The 21,003-nt window shown below is 41.0% G+C and overlaps 1 protein-coding gene across 3 annotated transcripts; it reads left to right on the top strand.

Moving 5' to 3' along the window:
- The first annotated feature begins 112 nt into the window (after positions 1 to 112).
- PEX2 (peroxisomal biogenesis factor 2) lies at positions 113 to 17,068 on the top strand. Of its 3 annotated transcripts, XM_073794533.1 has the most exons (4): positions 123 to 573; positions 11,186 to 11,343; positions 14,676 to 14,769; positions 14,930 to 17,068. In XM_073794533.1, the coding sequence occupies exons 2-4, from the start codon at positions 11,305 to 11,307 to the stop codon at positions 15,862 to 15,864; spliced, it is 1,068 nt and encodes a 355-aa protein (XP_073650634.1). In that variant the 5' UTR covers positions 123 to 573; positions 11,186 to 11,304; the 3' UTR covers positions 15,865 to 17,068. The 3 variants fall into 3 exon arrangements, with proteins under 3 accessions (XP_019780730.1, XP_073650634.1, XP_073650635.1); XM_073794534.1 differs by lacking the exon at positions 11,186 to 11,343; XM_019925171.2 differs by lacking the exons at positions 11,186 to 11,343; positions 14,676 to 14,769 and having other exon boundaries at positions 113 to 573.
- Positions 17,069 to 21,003: the final 3,935 nt, after the last annotated feature.

Raw genomic sequence — 21,003 nt, 5'->3', positions numbered from 1 at the left:
CGCTGCCGCGCTAGCCGGAGTCTCCCTTCCCAATGGAGCTATCCCGCGGTAGGCCCTCCACCCGGGGCAAGCGAAGAGCCCCCGAGACGCGGAGGCGCCCCGCCGCCACTCGGCGGCGCTTGTCCGGAGGCCAGCTGCCGGCGCCCGAGGGCAGGGAAAGCCTTGCTTTCGAGAGCCCCTGCTTCCCAGCGACCCCTAACACCGAGGCCTCTCCACGCGCGGCCCCCCCGCGTTCGCCACTCTCCTGCCAATCAGATACGGATTTCCTCCACTGCCAGCCGACCAATCACCGCGCGCGGGTGTCCTCTTCGGCCCTTCGGCTCTTCGGCTCTTCGGCTCTTCGGCCCTTCGGCCTTCGGCACATGGACATTCGCTGTTCCGCGGCGCGCTAAAGCGTGGTTCTCGTTGGTTTAGTTTCCCCTTTTTTTCAGGCACTTCCGGGTGCTGCGTCACTACGTAAACCCGCGAGTTCCGGAAGCTTGGAGAGCCCAGGTTCTGCTAGGAAAAGCCAAGCTTCCCAAAGAATGTTTCAGGAACAGTTACTTGGAGCGGGGCGTTTCGCAGACTCCTAAGGTCAGTGTCGCCCGAGAGAGCCGGAGTGCGGACCTGAGGTCTTGCTTACAGCTGGGAGGGCGTGGAGTTTCACGACCTTGTAATTGTCGCCTTTTACTTGTTTCCCTGTTGTATTGTCTTCCTGGAAGAGGCAGTCACAATCTGATTTGGGGAAAGGCAGTGAGACAAACGTAAACTCCTAAAAATAGTCTTAGGATCGCACCATTAAAAAGAAAAAAAGAAACACAGCTAGACTTGAGCTCCTTTGCATTCTGCGAAGTGACTTTCTAGACACGCACTTGGAAATCTTTTCCCCGCACTTGGCGGTGGTGAGATTTAACTGTTACGAACGGCTTAAGAATTATTCAGGGTCAAAACTTTAATATCTGATGGTTCATGTAAAATGTTATGTTTGGTACCAAAAAAGTTGAGTATGCTTAAGTTTCCAACATTTCTGAAAGACTATGAACTCAAAAGCAGTTTTAATTTTCTTGGGGAGAAAAAGTTATTGAGAATTTTCTTAGAAAATTGCTTGCGATGAGCGTGTTATGTTTAACATTGATTTCTGGTAAGAGAGAGAATGTAAAAATCATTGTTCTTCTGAGGCCTTTAATTAAAACTCATTGTTTGTTTACTTATTTCTTTAGGTCCCATTTTCCAAAAATACTACATTTAGTGAAAGGGCTGTTCACAGAATCAGACCAAGTTGTTGACCGTTCACAACACGTCTGTATTCTATGATGTCCCTGGAACACTATATACCTGGACAGTTTCAAGCAATTACAGGGAGGCTGAGGTTCCATCCACACCACAGTTTGTCGTCTAAATACCTTCGCATGATGAGTTACCTTTAGTTAAGCCTGAACAGAATAATCTTGGGATGGCTGACGCTTCCTTTTTCTTTTTCACTTTATCTTCTTCCTGATCTTGCCCATATTATCCATTACTTGTATCCAGAAAGATTAGAGTTGAATGGTTTTGGGCCATAAAGAGATTTGGAAGAAAAGAGAGAGTGGAATTAGGAATTATTTACAAGTTAAAAGGAGAACCCCTTATTTTTTTCCTTAGGAAAAAAAAAAGGAAAGAAAATAGAAGTAACAGGACATAGTAGAGAACATGCTAGACTAAATCAAGAGAATTGAGTTCAACTCCTGACCAGGTCTACCTCTTAGCCTTATTCTCCTCATTTTTAGAAATTAGGAGTAGCACCTCAATCTGTGATTTTAAAACTGTTCCATAGGAGGACTTCTGTAGAAATTTACTGGAGCCGTGCAGAGGAGAGATGAAACAAGCAGACCTTCAGCAGTATTTTACAAGAACAGCTATTTTTTCTGTTCTGCTTGAAAAACTGGGATCCCGTTAGGAAGATTAAATTCATATTTTAGACTAGATGATCTGTTTCCTTCTAGCATTAAAATTTTGTTTCTTTGGTTAATTTTTCATTTGTATTCAAGGTGCATTCCTTTGATTATTACAGTTTTTTAAACAATAAAGTGTATATGTTCACAGTTAATTCATTACCAAAAGCCACAAACGTGTCTATATTCAACCTTATTTAATAGATACAAATTTTAAGTTTCTTTCTTTTTGATCAGAGTCGTACTTCCTTTTCTCTTTTCCCCCTACTTTTTAAAATTTTAGCCATAAAATTTTTGCTTATATTTGAAGCTCATAGTAGTCTTTGCAATAGGGAAGGCAGATGTTTTCCATTTTCCATTTTTGGTAGCTGAACCATAAAGATGTTAGCAGTGTTACCTAACCTCACGTTACTAGTAAATTTCCAAGGCCTGGCCCCATGTTTTCCTCACAGCATCAAGTATATTTTAAGTTTCTTTGCCTCTTGCACTCCACCATGCTCCGGTTCCTCTAGCACAGGAAAAGGTATGCAGTATGCACAATCTTTATTTCTGGACGAAAGTTCTGCTCTGAATCACTGCCTCTTTTTTTTTTTTTTTTTCCCTCCCTTGATTATCTGGGTTGGACAACCTAGAAGCAAATTGGACTTTCCCTTTTTTCTCTTCACTGTGAAATGACAGCAGTTTCTAAACATTCCATGTTCCTCCTCAGTTCCTTTGGAAGGTGGAAGAAACCTCAGGAGGAAAGCCCCAAACTGCCCGCACTTGCCCCGCATCTGTAATCCTGGCACTGCAAGTGCCATCGCTGTGATTTCTGGATGTGGACGTGGAAGCAGGGAAGAGGATGTCTAGCACCCTCTGTACTTCCCATTGTGGGCTGTTAACTTCCCAACCTTTTCCCACCTTGGAATCAAAATGCCCTTTTCTACATTGCTTTTTATCTTGTTTCATTTTATTTTCCAGAACTCTTCCTTCTTATCTGCCTGTCAATAAGGTGAGATAAAATTTCATCCCAGTTTTCTTTTCTTTCTTCTTATTATAAAAACATGAAAACCAAGAGCTCTGGAGTAATTCTGTTTGATTATGTATACCCATTCCTTTACAGTGTCAGGCAGGTGAGTTGGCATTGCCTCTACCTTGTGTATGGTGTATGTTCATAATAGTTAAATGAATGTTTGCACCTCCTTTTTTCACCCCCGTATTCCTTTGGTTCAGATTTGATATTGAGTCTCTTTGAATGGTTCTCTGACCACACGGAAAGACAGGGAAAGTAGATGAGGTGCATCCCAGGCAACTCGGGCAGCTTTACCAGATTCCTTGAATTTCTTCCTGTCTACGGTCCTGAGAGCTTGACTGGCAGGCTGGTGTTCAGAAAGGTCATGAGGGAAAAATTCTGTTTTGAGCTCTGTGGGATTGAATTTGATCCAGGCTTACCAAATACTCATACTACTAACTTCCTTTTGTGTGTTCCACCATTTCTCTAGTGTTTACCAGAGATTTACTAAGCACCAGCTTGACCTTAAACAGGTTGTCAGTCTTCTCTTAATTTTTTACTTCTTAAAATAGGCTTAATATTTACTGTGTTATGAGGATTAAATGAGGTAAAGAACTGTAAAGAAAATGTCTAGTGCCTCATACATAGTATGTATCCCATGGTACTTCCTCCTTTTCCATTGCTAATACCTCTGTTCCTTCATGGCTCTTCTCACATTCTCTCAAGTGCCATAAAATGTGCAATTAAACCTGTGTTCCAATAATCTTAAAGTCAGTTAGAATTCTCTTCTTAGGCAATTATATCCTCAGGTTTTTTTCCAGATTTATAGAGTACTTAAAGATCTATTTGCTCTGTAAGTTTCATGTAGTTGCTGTTTGTTCATCCTTGGATTGCAATTTTTGCTGTAGTTCATGCCTGCAATCTTCATCTCTTAGTACTTAGCCACTTAAAATAGCCCCATCTGCATGTCCTGCAGTGCCATACTGAAGTGTTTATGTTCATCTTTTAGATCCATCATCACCTTGTCCATAGAGGATGATGGTACAGAGCATGGCCCCACCACTTCTGCCTGTGTGATTTTCATACAAGCCAGCTCATCTCGCTGTGCCTCAGTTTCCTTGATTTAAAACACAAATACTGAAAGAACCTCTTTCATAATATTGTAAGGATTAAATGATTTAATATTTAATTTTGCAAAGGACACTTAGCTGTGGTCGTTGCTTATTAGCACTTCATAACCAGAAAGTAAGTGGTACAGGTTTACTGCAGTTGTAAACTCACAGATTGGTTGGGTTTCTCTTCCATCAGGCTTCGCTACTTTTTTCCACGAGTATTGAGTCTGTCTCATGGGTACCACCGTTCTAATTTCTCCGCTTTCTCTAGCCTTTTCCAAACTCATGTTCGACATGAACCATTTCTGCAGTTGGAAATGACTGTTCTTTTATTTTTTTCTCTTCCTCTTCCAAGGTTTCCTAAATTCCTATAAGGATTCTAGAGAGGTAGACTTTTTACAGTGCTTTTTTTTTTTTTTTTTTAACTGCTAAAGAGCACAATGTGGTAAAATGACTTGCCCAGAGTCACACAGCCTGTTGGTAAACCTGGGCTAGAATACAGAACTAATCAGAAGCAGTTTAACTCCCCTCACCCACGTTCACTCAGACATCTGCTCTTTATTTCCACAATGTGCTTTCTTTCTCAAAGACTCAGAAGTATCAACTTTCTGAAAGAAAAGATGTTGAGTGCCGTGCTGTCTTCTTAAAAATGTGTTTGTGAAGTGAGGCCGAAGTAATGGGCAATTCTGTTCTCAGGTTTAAAAAAAAGTATTTTGTGTTACTTGTAGATACTTGAGTAAATAACCATAAGTGAAATAGGTAAGGTGCTCAATTGTGTACGACTAATTATAGTCTTGAAGACTGTAGTCTTTGAGTTGAATTCCCAACTGTCTCCAAATAAAAAGAGTATTTCCCCTCTAATAGGGCAAGTTACTTATCATTGTTCGTCTTTTTGAGAAATGTATACTATTTGGAACTTTATCCTTCCTGATATATTTTAAAGACATTTTGTTGCGTACCCACTAGCACCCCCAAAAAGAAAAATTCTATTTGGAAATTGATGAGGATTGCATTTAAGTTAAGAGTAATTCAGAGATCTAGTGTCCATAAGGGAATTTTCAAATTCTGCATGTCTTGTCTGTATCCAAATGAGAACAATTGGGATTTGTATCATCAGATATCTGTAAACTATTGAGACTTAGTTCATATTTGATGAAAGAGAGGAACAAAAGAGCAGTGACAAGTCACTTAGCAAGCCTGTGGCAGAAGTGGGATTTGAACTTACAGTTGTTGATTTCTAGGCCTGTTCACAGTGCCAGAGGTCACTGTGTTCTAATGGGTCCCAGCCATAGCTTTTTCTCTTTTGCTCATGTTTGAAATGTGTTCTGGGAATCAGTGTCCTGTTAAATCTCTCTTTGATGCATGTCCCATTTATTAGTATTGATTTCAATACAATGGACAGTAAATCCATCTGACTACACAAAGGAAATAAAATAGTAGGGTATAGGTTCAAAGCTTAAGATCTCGGGTTATAGAACTTTTTTCATATAACCTCCTAATATGAAATGCTGATTAAATTTTTTTTTTTAAAACCTAAAAGGCAAAAATGGTCTCTTCCATTTTGATTACTAGAACCTTTAGGATAGTGTGGTAGCAACATTGTTATACTAAAAATTAGTTGATTATTGTGGATCTAGAAAAGGATAGTCTGGCAGGGAGCGGGGGTGCATATGGATGGGTTTGAAACCTTAGCGATTACGTGGGAATCACATGTTTCTGCTGACAAAGTTTACAGGACTGTAAATTTAAGTGTAAAATTTTTGTCGGCAGTATGCATTGACAAACATGCCTAATGGTAATACATCTAGTACTGAGCATCTCGGAACAGGTCAATAATAATGTGTATATTGATAGCAGTAATGTAGGAGATGTTACTTGGTATTATAGGTAAAAATCCATGTTATCCCCTTAATCATAATTACATTAATATTGACAGGCCCTTGACAATACCCACATTATTATTGATAGATTTCTGTCAATAGCATATTTTTAAATAAAATATATTCATTCATAATTTGTACTATACTCAATAAAAGCTCTGGAATACATCCTGAAAAATGCTGCTTCCCTCTTTAGTGAGATACAGTCATTTGTTTTGGTTTTGGAATGCAATATAGATGACAGAGTTTTATTTGGGGAATGAAAAGCTTAAAAAGAAAGCCTGAGTTATTTAAGGGATAAGGTTATATATCGCTGCTCTTAGTAAACGAATTTTCAGTTGTTTTTTTCTCTGTGAAAGAAAAGCAGTGTGACCTGTCTAGTGATAAAATACCAGCAGGAGACCTTTTTAATAGTTTTTAGTGCTAGATCATTTTGTCTTAAACATATTTATGTGACAAGTTAATGACACTAACCCTCATAGGTGCTATACTTTTTATCTGGTCTTGATTTTTGCCTTAAGCCTCTTTTTCACATATCCTTAACATAGCATCCTTCACTAAACATTAATTTATTTAGTGCCAATTATGCTTCTAATTAATTATTGTATAAGTCTCTTTGCATGGCCGTACATGTTTCCCCCTGGGTTAACTTTTTAGAATCTTAACTTAGTATAGTTTGGGAAATGGGGAGTGGGGAGGAAGAGGTTGATAGGATTGTGTATTAAAAGAATGAGATTTCACGGCAGAGTAGGAAAAAGCATCACCTGATTTTGGCCTTCTGGAAAAATCAATTTGAATTAAATCTGATGGTGTTTGTTTCAATTCAAAACAATCCCAACTTTTTTGAAAAAAGATTAGCTTGTATTGTTTTTAACTATTCAAGTTTGAGCCTACTTTTGTGAAATTAGATGCTAACCTACAAGAACCAATAATATGGGATTTTTAATACTTAAACTCTTGAAGGTAGAAGTAGACTGACCAATAGTTGGGTGTGGTTAGCGATCAGTGTAACAGTCAGGAAAGCATTGGTTTACCAGAAGAGTTGGGGATTTTTGATTCAAAAATGGGAGGACACTGTAATCTTTTTTATTTTCATAGTTGTCAGTGAAGCAAGTTAAATTACTATGACTTGTTCAGAAAGTTATTAATAAGCACCTTAGTTAAGGCCCTTGAAAGGTTGCAGAAGTCCTGTAACTGGGGCTTCCTTGGTGGCGCAGTGGTTGAGAGTCTGCCTGCCGATGCAGGGAATACGGGTTCGTGCCCCGGTCCGGGAAGATCCCACATGCCGTGGAGTGGCTGGGCCCATGAGCCATGGCCGCTGGGCCGCTGAGCCTGCGCTCCGCAACGGGAGGGGCCACAACAGTGAGAGGCCTGTGTACCGCACAAAAAGAAAAAAAAAAAAAAGAAAAAGAAGTCCTGTAACTGGTCTTCCAGAATTGCAGTTTTCCTTTTCTTCAACTTCTTGAACTCCACCATCAGATTAATCTTTTAAAATTTATATCCTGTTATGTCTCTTCTCTTCAGTGATTACTCATGGCTACAAAATCAATGCAATTTCCTTAAAACAGGGTCTTTTTGCAGGGTGTTGACTCTTCAGCCAGTCTCTCCTGCCAAGCCCTTAAGCTCTGGTCACAGCAGGCGACTTTTTTCTTTATTTCCTAACAAGTGCAAAGACATTGATGGGAATTAAATAACGAAGGACGCAGCTCCTGTTGGAACCCATCCCTGTGTTTCCCAGATAGACCATGGCCAGTGTCAGTGCTTGCATATTTCTGGATGTTGCACAACATTATATGCAATTTTTCTCTTTTCTGCCCCAGGGAGTTTTGTGACCCTTTATAGTGTTTTCCTATTTTGAGATCCATTCTTTGCTTCAGAGATCAATGGCTAGTCTTGATTACCATAGCATCCTATTTCTTTAGAAATGCTTGACTAAAAAGAAGTTAACTGAGACTTAACTATTTGGACCGAATCTCTGGTACCTAGGAAAATGCCCAGCATTTTGTCGGCACTCCATAAATATTGGTTAAATTGAGTAGCCATTTGTCAGAGAATTCGAATTCACTGAAACACCAACTTCTTACATTAGACTGAGAATAACTTTATGTGATTTTAAGGCACTTGTGGCATTTTTCTGTGCTCTATACCCATTATGGGCAAATATTATTGTATGACAGTGGAAGGAAGAAGTTCTATAATCAGATGAATGGAACTTCTAGTTATTTCGATTTCATCAGTTTCTTCTGCTCTTGAGCACTGCCCTTCTCTAAAGCCAGTATTCTAGAATAACTGACCTGCCAGAAGGCAGCGGGGAGCAGGGGGGGAGGAACTGAATGGGGTGTGTTGGTGAGGAACCAAGGTTGGACACCCGTCTTGGACTGCCTGTATCAGGCCCTGTTCAGCGAAGCACCGTAGAGTCAGGTGCTATCGGTGTGCATTCTGGAGGTTTCTCTGCTTCCGGATCAACAGGCACAGCCACGTGGATGCAGGTGAAACAGCCCAGAGAGCAGGTCATGCTGGCACCCACCCCCGTTCTCTCGGGATTCCCACCCCAACATCTCCTCTCAGATAAGATGCAAGTGAAGGGTGTGATGAGTTCCACTGGACCATGTCTCTCCCCTTCCCGTCCGGCCCCCACACATGCCCACATCAAGGTGCCATCACGTTCACTGTGTAGCTGCCCCAATTATGTTTTAATGGTGTAGTCAGTATTTCCTGGGGAAAAAAACATTCTTTTACCACAGGTCGACTGAGGTATTAGATGAGTAATAATGAAGATTTCAGTCTTTTCAGATGAGATTTGGTAAAATCCACCGAGTCTTTTTCTTCTTATGCTCATCCCTAACCAAAGTAGCAATAGTACAATAACAATACTGCTTTCCCGTTTCCAAACCACTTTCATAACATTATCTGCTTTAATCTCACCAGCATTGTCAGGTAGTGGTTCATTTCCAACTTCTAGAAGAATCTGATGCTAATGACTTTTTTAAGATTACATAGCAACTAAATGACCAAGCTGGAACCTGAGTCCAAGTCCATCTGATTTTAAATCTGGTCTTTCTACTCTGTCACAGTTGCCAGACAAGAATATAGAGCAATGGGAAGGCTATTCTACTTTAACAAACTATGGTGCATAATGGACAGTGTCTGTTCTATGTTTACAATTAAAAGAAGTCACAAAAATGACTAAAATGTTGGAAACTAAAATCTAAAACAAAAAAAACAGAGAAACAAATTATTTATCTGGAAGAGCAAAGGCCAAAGAGTAGTTAATAATAGTCTTCTGCTCTAGTAAAGAGTCTTCTGTAGGGAGGAGATCGAGCCCAGCTGTTCTCAATCTACCCCGAGGCCAGGCCTGGGGCGAAGAAAAGGAAAGAAAAAAAAAATGTTAAACTGTAACAGAAGGGATAAGAAAGAATTTTTTTGATAATAAGGATTGTTAAATACTGGATTGGTTAGAGAGTGTGTTAAGTCTTCTTTTCTGGCAGCCATTAAAAATTCCTGTCTTTACTAAATGTCCGTCAGTATGATTCCTCCAGAAATGAGGGAGTTGAAATAGATGATTCCTCTGAGAAGCCACTCTCTCTGAGCAGTTTCTCCCTACATACAAGTAAGGGACCTGAGAAGAGATAGGTCCCCTCAACCTCCAGTTCATCTGCTCTCAGCAATGTTCAGTCAGTACAGATTCACTACCAAACTACTCATTCCACTGCATATGGGATCAGCAAATCTTTACTAAGCAACTACTGTGTGCCTGTCTTTGTGGTAAATTCTATAAGATTACTAAGAACTGATTGTGACTCTAATATCTGAAGATACATAAATTGGCACAACTGGTGCTCTAACACAAGCCATCCTTCTCATCTGACCCTCAACTGAGAAGAATAGCAATCCATCCAGTTTAAGTTGGGGGCAGGGAAGGGGTGAGGGGAGGGGACTGGTAGTGTTGGACTTGATATCGATGTCCAGTATGATCCGAGCTTTTTCAGGAGTACTTTTACAAATAAGAGAATTTCCCCTATCTTGCTGACCACAGAATACGAAACCTGGGGAAGACGCCGAGTTGTTGATACTGTTACAGTAGAAGAGTTGCATATACCGTATTCCCACCTATCCTGAAGGATTTATAGAATTTTGCATGAGGAAAACTGAGTTAGGTATCAAAGTCACTTTGTGGGTGGCAAGCACTTTGAGAAGCAAGTATGAGGCACTTTCCCTTAACTAGTTTATGGTCAAGTTAGGGAGAGAAGATGTATTCACACTACTGAAATCACAGTACAAAGAGTTGAGGGCTCAAGCATGTGACACGGACAATTGTTGTCAGAGTTAAAAATGCTGACAGTGGGAGTTGGAGGTAATTATGAAGGTTTTGTGGAAAATGTTGTAACTGGGTTGGAATGTGAAGGGCAGATGGTTGAGGGCGGTAAGAGGAGTTGCTGGGGAAGGTAAGTGTTTTAGGTACATGAGAAAAGGTACAAAGGCAGGACCGAAGGATAGTCTGCAATTAAAGGTTCTTTGGTGAATAACGGGTTATATGGTTACAGAGATGGAGACAGAATTGAGTTAGGTTAGGTCTAAGAAGTTTGTACTTTATCCCAGGGGCTATAATGAGGTAAAAAAGACATGATTTGGTAAATAAGAATAAGTAACTTTATAGAGTTTGGTTTGCTTATGAGGTTTTTCAAATAGTGTTTTAGTTTTTTCTTTTCTTAATTACATAAATGTTATGTTAATTAGAGAAGATTTGTAAACTGCAGAAGAAAGTGAGAAAAATAATCACTGATGATTTTTTACATAAATTTTGGGATTCTTTTCTATTGAGATAGTTTTAAGATTTATGGAGTGTCTTTGAGAACCTTGCAATACCATCTACCTTCGCTAATGCCTGACTTGTCCATCACCTTGCCTGCTTCCCTTGTGCAGACCTTGGTGGGAGTCTTTAAAGTGAGAGCCAGGACAAGACTTTATCTTTGCATCCCAGGCATCTGGCAGGGCTAGGATGTATTGATGTTCATAGAAATTGTGGAATCTGTGAATGGTCTCAGTCTCATAAGGACTACTTAATAGCAGAAAGAGAAAGCCTGAATCAGTGAAGATTTGTAAGAACCTCTGTAGATCTAGGAATGAAAACCAAGCAGAAATGAGTGGGAAGACCAGCATGCAGCATTGAGCTGTATGGGTGATAGATATGACCACAAAATTATGAATTCAGCTTGGAAATGGACTAGCCCAGTAATTTGCAACATCACCTGGGAACTTGCTAGAAATGCAAATTCTTGGCTCCCACTCCAGGCCTACTGAATCAGAAAATCTGGAACCGAGGGACGCAATCTAACAAGGCCTCCGCATGTTGAGTGCCGAGGTTTGAAGAGCGCTAGACTAGAAGCACAGAGGGAGACTACAGGAGTGTGATGCGAAGACCCCAGCAGAGAAAGATTGAAAGGCCAAAGGTTTGTGTTAGCAGTGAACGTAACCCATGAAATGCCACAGTAGCTGGAGTAGGAAACCATGAGAATAAGATGATGTTGTTACAAAGAAAGTCGAATGTGCTGTAAATGGACAAGATCTACCTATCTTTAGACCACTGCCTTCCTGATCGTAGCATTTAAATAGATCAAGTAAATTTAAAATAGATCGGTCCCATGAGAGGGGGCTCACACTCAAAATCTCCACCCAGATTTTCTCTGTCATATCCCCATAACTGCCTACTGAGCTTTTCCACTTAGCTGTCTCACAGGAGCCTGAGATCTCTAAAACTACACAGATTTATTGTCTTTCCCTTCAAATCTATATCTCTGCATGTGTTTCCTATTTCAGAGAATTGGACTACCATCCACTTCATTACTCAAGTCAGTTATTCTTGGCTTACTTCTCACTAAGTCATGTCCATTCTTCCACCTCCAAGCTTTCAAAGGTACCTGCTTTTCTCCATCCCCATTGATACCTTTCTAATTTAGACCATCATTAGTTTCTCAGTAAATCATGTTAACAGTCATCTTAATTGGTCTCTCTGCCTCCAGTCTTTCAGCCTCTGATCCATTCTCCATGTGGCCAGAACAAGCTGTCTAAAATGCAATGATTAGTTCTTTGCTTACAGCCATTCAGTGGCTCCCTCATTACCTTCTTGATAAAATGCAGCCTTCTCAACCCGGCTTTTAGAGCCTTTAGCTTCCGTCTTTTGCTTTCCTTTCCAGCCTGATCTTTTGTCCTGACCCCTCCTGTCCTTGGCATCTAGCGTTCCCTCTGTTGGAGTGGTTTTCTTACCTTCTTGTATCTGCCTGACACTGCTGATCCTTCAGGTAGCTGCAGAGATCTTGCCTCCCCCCAAAGCCTTCTTGGGCCTTCTGAGGTCTAGGTGCAAGCAAAATGTTCTGAAGTTCCCCTTGCACATCACCTATCACACCTTATTGTAATTGCCTGAGTGTTATTTTGTGCAGCACACTCTTCCTTTCCCCCTCCTCCCACTCACTAGATTATAATCTCTGCAAGGGTTGAGACTGTCTGTTCTCCCATTTTATCACTGGCTCTGACACATTCATTGGGAAACAGCAGATGCACAAGAAACATGTTGAAAGAAGTAGTAATCAACAGTCTGGATATGGTAACTTGAAATAGTTTTAAAGGTTTTTGGATGGGAATTTGTATTTTCTACCCTTCACCCACCCTAGACTTTTGTGTTCACTACTCCACTCATCTAGTATTTGCAGGAGGCGGTCTGTGTATCAGGCACTGCGCTAGTTGCTAAGATTCAGCTGTGACAAGACTGAATCTTCGCAACAGGGCTTATCCTCTAGTGGAGGAAATAGTTCAAAAGTAGTTTACGGGGCTTCCCTGGTGGTGCAGTGGTTGAGAGTCCGCCTGCCGATGCAGGGGACACAGGTTCATGCCCCGGTCCGGGAAGATCCCACATGCCACGGAGCGGCTGGGCCCGTGAGCCAATGGCCACTGAGCCTGTGCATCCGGAGCCTGTGCTCCACAACGGGAGAGGCCACAACAGTGAGAGACCCACGTACAGGAAAAAAAAAAAAAAAAAGTAGTTTACGAACAGTAAATACATAAAGGCCAAGAAAGAGGAAGGACAGGGTGCTAAAGGAACAGCTAGAGAGGCAGGTAACTCATATTTGGAGGGTCAGAAAGAAGTGGTCCCTAAGCTAGTACTTAAAAACTTAGTCTCATGTGAGTTTTTCAGTTAAAGAATGGGAACAGACTGTTCCAGGTGATGGGAACAGACAGCAAATGTCCACTAGCGAACAAGAGAGGGGGCCACTTTGTGACTAGAGGTTGAAGCATTAGGAAGGAAAGCAGCCTGGGGGTAGGTTTAGGGAGGCTTGTGTTTTAGAAGGATTGCCGTGTGGGAAATGCACTGAAGGACGCAAAAGGTAAGATAGACCAATTAGATGTCATCCAGCGGGGAGCTGAGAGCAGCCAGAATGAGGAAAAGGCTGGGAGGGGATAGAGTCGTGAATGGATTAGAAAAACAGAGAAGAAAGGGCACTCTGTCCTAATCCCCTTCTTTCTTTCCTGTAGCTCCTGGCTAGTGTGAGGCAAGGATTGCACAGAACTTGCAGCCAAAATCCGCACTGTTGTAGCTTATAGGCTGCCAAGTCAAGTCTTGAGGGAGCTGCAGGAAGGGGGAAAAAGTTGAGATCACCCACCCTATTTATCAGTGAGAAGCATTCCTGTCATGGATCTGGTTTGAGAAGAAAACAGCACTAAACCACCTATTATTTAGTAGTTATTTTTGTTTGTTTTTGTATAATTTTGTAAAAAATTATAATAGAATTTGAAAGAACTTTAGAGGTCATTTTGTCTCCGGTCCTTAGTTTTGTAAGTGAAGAAACCAAAGCAGAGGCATGGTGAAATGACTTGACCAAGGTCACAATTGCTGCACAGTTGGTGAGAGTGAACTTCACGGGGATCCCTGCCTCCATCTGTAGCTTAGTGTTCCCTTAGTGCCTCGGGCCTTGCAAAGGCCTTTTGACGGCCCAGAGATCATGATCCAGCTCTGTGTGTTGAGGGCCTGTTTTAGAAACTAAATTTAAAGAGATTTCTTGTCATACATTGGATTTTCCAGTTCATTAATAAAATGTAAAATACCTAAAGTAAAATGTAGAATCTCTAAACTCCTTAACAACAGTAGCTGCTGGGTGGTTTAATCTCATTGATTTGCACAAAATAGGCATTTAATAAATGCATTTTGAATGAGTCAGTCATACCCAGCTAACCATTAATCAGCTTGTTTCTATTTCATTTTAAAAGATTTTTATCCCTATAGCACCTATTTGTTTCCTTAGTGTTTTTATGAAATGATCTCAGTGTCTATTTTTACATCATAGTTTCTTTTTCTTAGAAAACTGTATGTGCACCTTAATAATGACATTGCTGCATTCATGTTGCTTTGTGCTACTATTTATTTTCTATGAGTGTGTGCTAGAATAATAAATACTTACTGGTTAATTTTGTTTTCTCCTAACTTCCTTTACAAATGTAAAATGTTCTTGAGACACATTAAATGACTTGTTGAAAATATTCCTTCAGAGTCAGTAGAAGTGCTGGAAATTAAACTGAGGTCTTGACTTACCATCCATTGCAACGTTCCACATAGTTCATCATATTTATTAAGTTCGTGTATTTAATAGGTCATGTTATTATTCAGCCTCATCGCTGTTAGCCTCAGGATTTTATCATCTCCCTTTAAAATATCTCACCCAGGAGGACTACCTAGGGGAAAGTTTGTGGAAAAAAGATGCAACGTGCTAAAACTTGTTATTCCTTTGATTAGGAGGGCCAGAAAAAAAGAATGGAAAGAAAAGATAGGAGAAGAAAGGAAAGAAGAGAGGGAGGAGAGAGAGAGAAGAAAGAGGAAGAAGTTCCAAGTAAGAAGTGACTGTTTACTGTGCTGCTTTGATGCTACTGAAAGCCCATCTCCTCTGTGTCCTGTGTCATTTGTGTGTCACAGTTTTCCAAGTGTAAGTCGAGAAGATAGTACAAGATTGCAACTGTTTGATGATGGTTTCTAATTGTACTTTTTCCTAGAGACCTTTAGAGAAGGCATGGCTTCCAGAGATGAGAATATGAAGCGGACAGACAGAGTGCTAAGAATAAGCCAGTTGGATGCACTTGAACTAAACAAGGCCCTGGAGCAACTCGTTTGGTCCCAGTTTACTCAGTGCTTTCATGGATTTAAGCCAGGGCTGTTAGCCCGCTTTGAACCAGAGGTGAAAGCATTCTTGTGGCTTTTCTTATGGAGATTCACCATCTACTCTAAAAATGCCACCGTGGGACAGTCAGTTTTGAATATTCAGTACAAGAACGATTTTTCCCCAAACCTGAGATACCAGCCACTGAGCAAAAATCAAAAGCTGTGGTATGCCGTCTGTACAATCGGTGGGAAGTGGTTAGAAGAACGATGCTACGATTTGTTTCGAAACCGTCACGTAGCATCCTTCAGGAAAGCCAAGCAGTGCGTGAATCTCGTGGTTGGACTTTTGAAGCTGGGCAGGTTGATTAATTTCTTGATTTTCCTCCAAAGGGGCAAGTTCGCAACTTTGACCGAGCGTCTGCTGGGCATCCGTTCTGTGTTTTGCAGGCCCCAAAATGTCCGAGAAGTAGGCTTTGAGTATATGAATAGAGAACTCCTCTGGCACAGCTTTGCCGAGTTTCTGATTTTCCTCTTACCACTTGTCAGTATCCAGAAGTTGAAAGCCAAGCTCTCTTCATGGTGTATCCCTCTGACCAGAGCTCCAAGCAGTGACAGCACGCTGGCCACCAGCGGCAGACAGTGTTCTCTGTGTGGGGAGTGGCCCACCATGCCTCACACCATAGGCTGCGAGCATGTTTTCTGTTACTACTGTGTGAAGAGTAGCTTCTTATTTGATGCGTCCTTTGCTTGTCCTAAGTGCGGCACAGAGGTCCACAGCCTGCAACCACTGAAATCAGGAATCGAGATGACAGAAGTGAATGCCCTTTAGAAGCTAAAATTGTTTCCTCTGAGGAGAACTGTATTTTGTCTAAATCCTTAGCATGAATCATCCTAAGCATACTATTTAGGTATGTCTTATGAGGACATGTGCTTCTCAGCCACTGCCCTCTGTTCCTTTCCAGGCACGACTAAATTCTGCTCACACTGGAAACCACATGATTCTAAACATATGATATAAATGGTAACATATTTTTTTTTAATCATTGCATTTAATTTTTAATGTCAAGAATAATGGATAGGGCTTCCCTGGTGGCACAGTGGTTGGGAGTCTGCCTGCCGATGCGGGGAACGCGGGTTCGTGCCCCGGTCTGGGAGGATCCCACGTGCCGTGGAGCGGCTGGGCCCGTGAGCTGTGGCCTCTGAGCCTGCGTGTCCGGAGCCTGTGCTCCACAACGGAAGAGGCCACAACAGTGAGAGGCCCGCGTACCGCAAAAAAAAAAAAAAAAAAAAAAGAATAATGGATAGTTTTTATCAAATGACCACTAAGAATGCTCCTTCATTCTACTACTTCCTGGAAAGAGGTTAGACTCTAAAAATAAAAGATTGTGGTGACTCTGAGATGAGTGGGCATTTATTTTCAGAAATGACACCATAACATCATAAAATGACAATAGTAAGACCTGTTGTTTTAAACTTTCAGATCTGATGTGTCAATTGTAATTTTAAGTTCTTCTCTGAAGCCAGCTTTTAAAGGATTCAGTCAGCTTCGTTCTCAGGCCAAACGATGGCCACCAGAAGCTCAAGACTTCCGTTTTACCAGCTTTCTGATCCCACTGGCCTGAGAGCTTCTTGCCTAATAGTTCTGGCGAAGTCCAGGAGCTCACAGCTATTGGTCAGCCCGAGATTATGTGCACATTCCTAAACCAGGATGGAGAAATACTGCTCCCGATCATTCAAATGTGGGTGACATACCCTCACGAACACCCCATGCACCTAAAGGAGGACAGGAAGCAGTTCACCACAGGTGTTCTTAGGAGAATGGTGGCCGCCAGAAAGGGGAAAGCAGTAGATCCCAACTAGAATCTCCCTTTGCCTTCTATATCCCGGAGTCTTTATTTTACCAGTGATCTACTTTGATAAGGACATTGGTCGTCTGAGACTGCAGTAAATGGTCTCAGAGACTGCAGTAAATGGTCGTCTGAGACTGCAGATTTGAAAGGATGAAATAAAGTTAACAAGATTTTGTTCTACCAGCAATTTTGTTATGGTGTTATTTTGATAGCGAATTCTGAGTAGGTGCCCACATTGTCATAATTTTAACATGAAAACACAATACACCTACGCTAACTAACGGTTGTCAATATTATAGGGTTTTCTTCTTCTCTACGGACCCTAATGGCACTTAGTACAATTTTTTTTTCTTTTTTCATTTAACATCTGCCACCGCCACCATCACTAAGTGATAACCCCCCATGAGGTCAGAGACTGTGGCTGTTCTGCTCATCATTGGCTAGCCAGAGGCTGCCTCTGGGTTCCAGTGTACCAAGAGACATCTTGTTAGCCAGTGATGAAACCTAACATCACAGGTTGGGTTCTGCAGAAACAGATGTCGAAAAGGGTTAGAATATCAATACAAGATAGTGATTAGGGATCCACGCCTGTGAAAGGAAATGGTGAAGAAGCAGGAATAGCAGAGGAAACAACTGTAAGCCAGGCCTGCCAGCCTCGGCCAACCCTGAGGAGATCTCTGGAGCATTTTGTCTTTCAGGATGTCCTAGGCGGGGCCAGAGTAGTCAGGCCTTTGACCTCCACCTCTCAGACAGTGGATGTGGCCTCAGGGGAGGGCACGACCTCAGGCCTGGCAGCTCTGCACCCAGGGCGGACCCTGAAGGAACTGAGAGCTGAGGCAGCCTGCGGACCTGACTCACCACAGTGAGGCCACAGGGCCATCCTCAAAGGAGGAGCCGGTGGCTACCCCAGTGGGTATCACAACCGCTCCCATCTCTCTGTCTTTTTTCTTTATAGTTTCCCTTCCTTTGTTTTCCCTGCTTTTAAGGATATTTGGCACAGAGCACATTAAGGGCAGCTGGCATTCACCTTCTCATCAGTGGGTGTACACTTAGTGCTGCCTCAGGGAGCTTCACCTCCCCTCAGAGACGCAGGCCTGCTGGCCAAGCTGCTGTGACAGCCTCAGACTCTATCGAGTCCCTGCTGCCCTGTGGCTGCCAGGAGACTTACCTGAACCCTGGTGCTTCTGTTCCCACCCCCCAGCGGCCTCAGGGCCCAAAGTTCACGACAACTGGGTCGCATTTAGCTACATTAACGTTCATCCCTGAGTGTCCCCCTTTGAGAAAATAAGAACTTCCACACTAACATTTTTCTTTTCTCTCCCGTGCAACTTGTTCTCAAGTCAGGTTTGCTACTTGTGTATTTAGTGTATCCAAGTGGCTTCAGTGATCGTATCTAAAATACATCCCTCCAAGCGAACACAAGGCATGACCCACTCCCCTGTTCCCAGCTCCCCCACCTTCAGTACTTAGCGGCTGTGGGGTACGGACAGGTTTATTTAACTTCTCTGAGTTTCAGTTTGCTCAACCTATGAAATGGGCATTCAGTAATGTCAACCTCTTAGGACTGTAATGGGAATTAAATAACATATCATTCTTTCAAAAATTATCTCTTGAGCCCCTACAGGCATTCTTCTTCTGTACTCAGAGATGTGTTCATGAATAAAACAAAACCCCTGGCTTTCATGGAGTTTACATTCTTGGAGGGGTGATAGACAATAAACACATGTTGTAAGATCATTTCAGATGTGAGAAGTACTCTGAAGGAAATAAAACAGGCTAAGGGAATGGAGAGTGACAAGGGACGCTGTATTGAATTACATGCTCCTGGAAATCCTCTCTGAGGAGCTGAAATTTGAAGAGATCTGAATGAAAAGAGGGAGAGAGCCAAGCAGAGAAGGGGTGCCAGGATAAGAAAATGGCAAGTGCCCAAGGTCTCAGGTGAGCGACCATCACCTGTTCAAAGAACAGCAAGAAATCAGAGCGAGCAAGAGAGGTGGGAAATGAGGCAGTGAGATAAGGGGATCCGGGGCCGGCCCTTGCAGGCCAGGGTGAAAAGATACCCGAATTTATTCTAAGGATGAGGAAACCACCAGAAGGTTTTAAACAGAGAAATGACATCAAACTTACATTCTTTTAAAGGATCACAGTGATAATGTGTGAAGAGTTATGAGAGCAAGAAAACCAGTTCAAAGGCTACAGCAAATAATCAGTAGATACAAGCCACGATTCTTATGATTTCTTTTAGGTTTGTGGTACATTACTGGCATCACTATCTGAAATGGCCAAGGCCAGCAAAGCCTTGAGAAATTCAAACCGATTTTCATAGATTTCATGCACCAAAGCTCTACCCATGGCGTAGTGCTTTGAGTTCCCATTAGGGGCTGCTTTATTTTGAATAGATTTCTAATGAACTTTCACCAACAGATGAAAAATAACAGACAAGACATAGAGAACACTGGTAAAAAGCAAGCATGCTTATAGTAACAAGAAATAATAGAAAACCTGGTATCAATGGAAAAAAAGAATTTAAAAACCCTAATCTGGTAACATTTAAAGTAGGGACACACGGACTCTGAAGAATAACTGAATAGTAATTGTGGCTTAAAAAAATGACCTCGGATCATCAATAAAAGTACTTTACAATCTGTATCATTTGGTTAAGGAGGCAGTGACATTAACATTGCTGTATTTGAGGAAGCCTTCAAAATGTGCTGGCACTCAAAGGCAAAACCTTGATTCCTTTGGAAGCTGTTTTTCCTAACAGCGCTCAGTAAGTGAAGTGTTACTCTATTAAGAAAAGATGTTTTCAGCAACAGAACAATTCCAAACAGACTTTTTAGCCAAACCAATAGGCCATATTGTCTATAGGACTGATGTTCCAGGGTTCCCTGCAGCCAAAATTAGTGTGTAGTGTACATTTGTACTCATCACCACAAGTAATTTGGCAAGTATTTCTCGTGTATGTTTTTTTTTTTTCCTTCAAAGAGTATGTACGTTATGTAACAAGACAGAATAGGCCTTTATGTTTCCAGGTCGTAATTTTCTCTCGATATTTAACTGGTCTTATTTTCTCTCGATGTTTTCAAGAAAAAGTGTATGGTTTTTAAAATGTCATTAAAAAAAAAAGTAAATACAATTTTATACAAGGGCCTTCATGGAATCCTGCCTTGAGTTGTTATTCTGGCAATTAAAACAAGTCAAATGAGGTTAAACCAAGTCACTTCTGAGGCCAGGGAGTACAGTATTGAATGGGTAGTTCTCTTTCCTTCTCATTAGCAGTAAAGTAACTTCTTCTCATTAACAGGTTTGGTTCATGCTGAAATCCCAGAACCAATAAAACATAAATCTATGGAAGTAAAGCTGATTTTAAAATCAGATGGATGTGGACATGTGGACATGTTTATATCCATTGACCTTAAGAATCTATTTCAAGGAAACGATAAGATTTTAGATATAGATTTATTGAAATGATGTTCAGTATAGCACTATTCATAATAAAGATGTGAAACAACACAAATGTTCAACAAAAGGGAAATAAATAAAATGGTAGAGCTATTTAATTAACGCAATGTTTTAAATACCATAGAAAAAAATTTTATGCAAAAATATACATACATTTAATTACATGAGAACGTGCTTACAATATAATATTAAAATGAAGAAAGAAGTAGGTTATTAAGTACAATATGATCTCAACTGTGAGATAAACAGGCACATATACTTACAATAAATAATTCAATTTTGATTTTTTTCTTTATACTTTTTCTGTATTCCCCAGTTTTCTACAGTGAGCATGCAATACTTAATTACACCAAAACAAGTTACTTATTTCTTTAAAATCTCCTGGCCAGTTTTGTTTCAGTTCAATTCAAAGGTAAACATGTGTACAGCTAGTAAACTAGTCCTTTATGTGAATTTAGGAGATACAAGATCCTAAAAACCTTAGAGTAGCTATTTTTGCATTACAATAAATAGTCTGCCCTTTTTATGGCCAACCACCCACAACTCTTAAAAGAGTCTGAATTATTTAATGCATTTATAAATTACATATTAAATCTCTAACTCCATATAGCATATACGTTTTTTTCAAGCACTTAGAAATATGTAGGCAACAAAAA

The sequence above is a fragment of the Tursiops truncatus genome, chromosome 17 (assembly GCF_011762595.2).
Source record: "Tursiops truncatus isolate mTurTru1 chromosome 17, mTurTru1.mat.Y, whole genome shotgun sequence".
Lineage (NCBI taxonomy): Eukaryota > Metazoa > Chordata > Mammalia > Artiodactyla > Delphinidae > Tursiops > Tursiops truncatus.
Note: the sequence above shows the minus strand (reverse complement) of the source record. Positions and strands in the feature narration are given on the sequence as shown.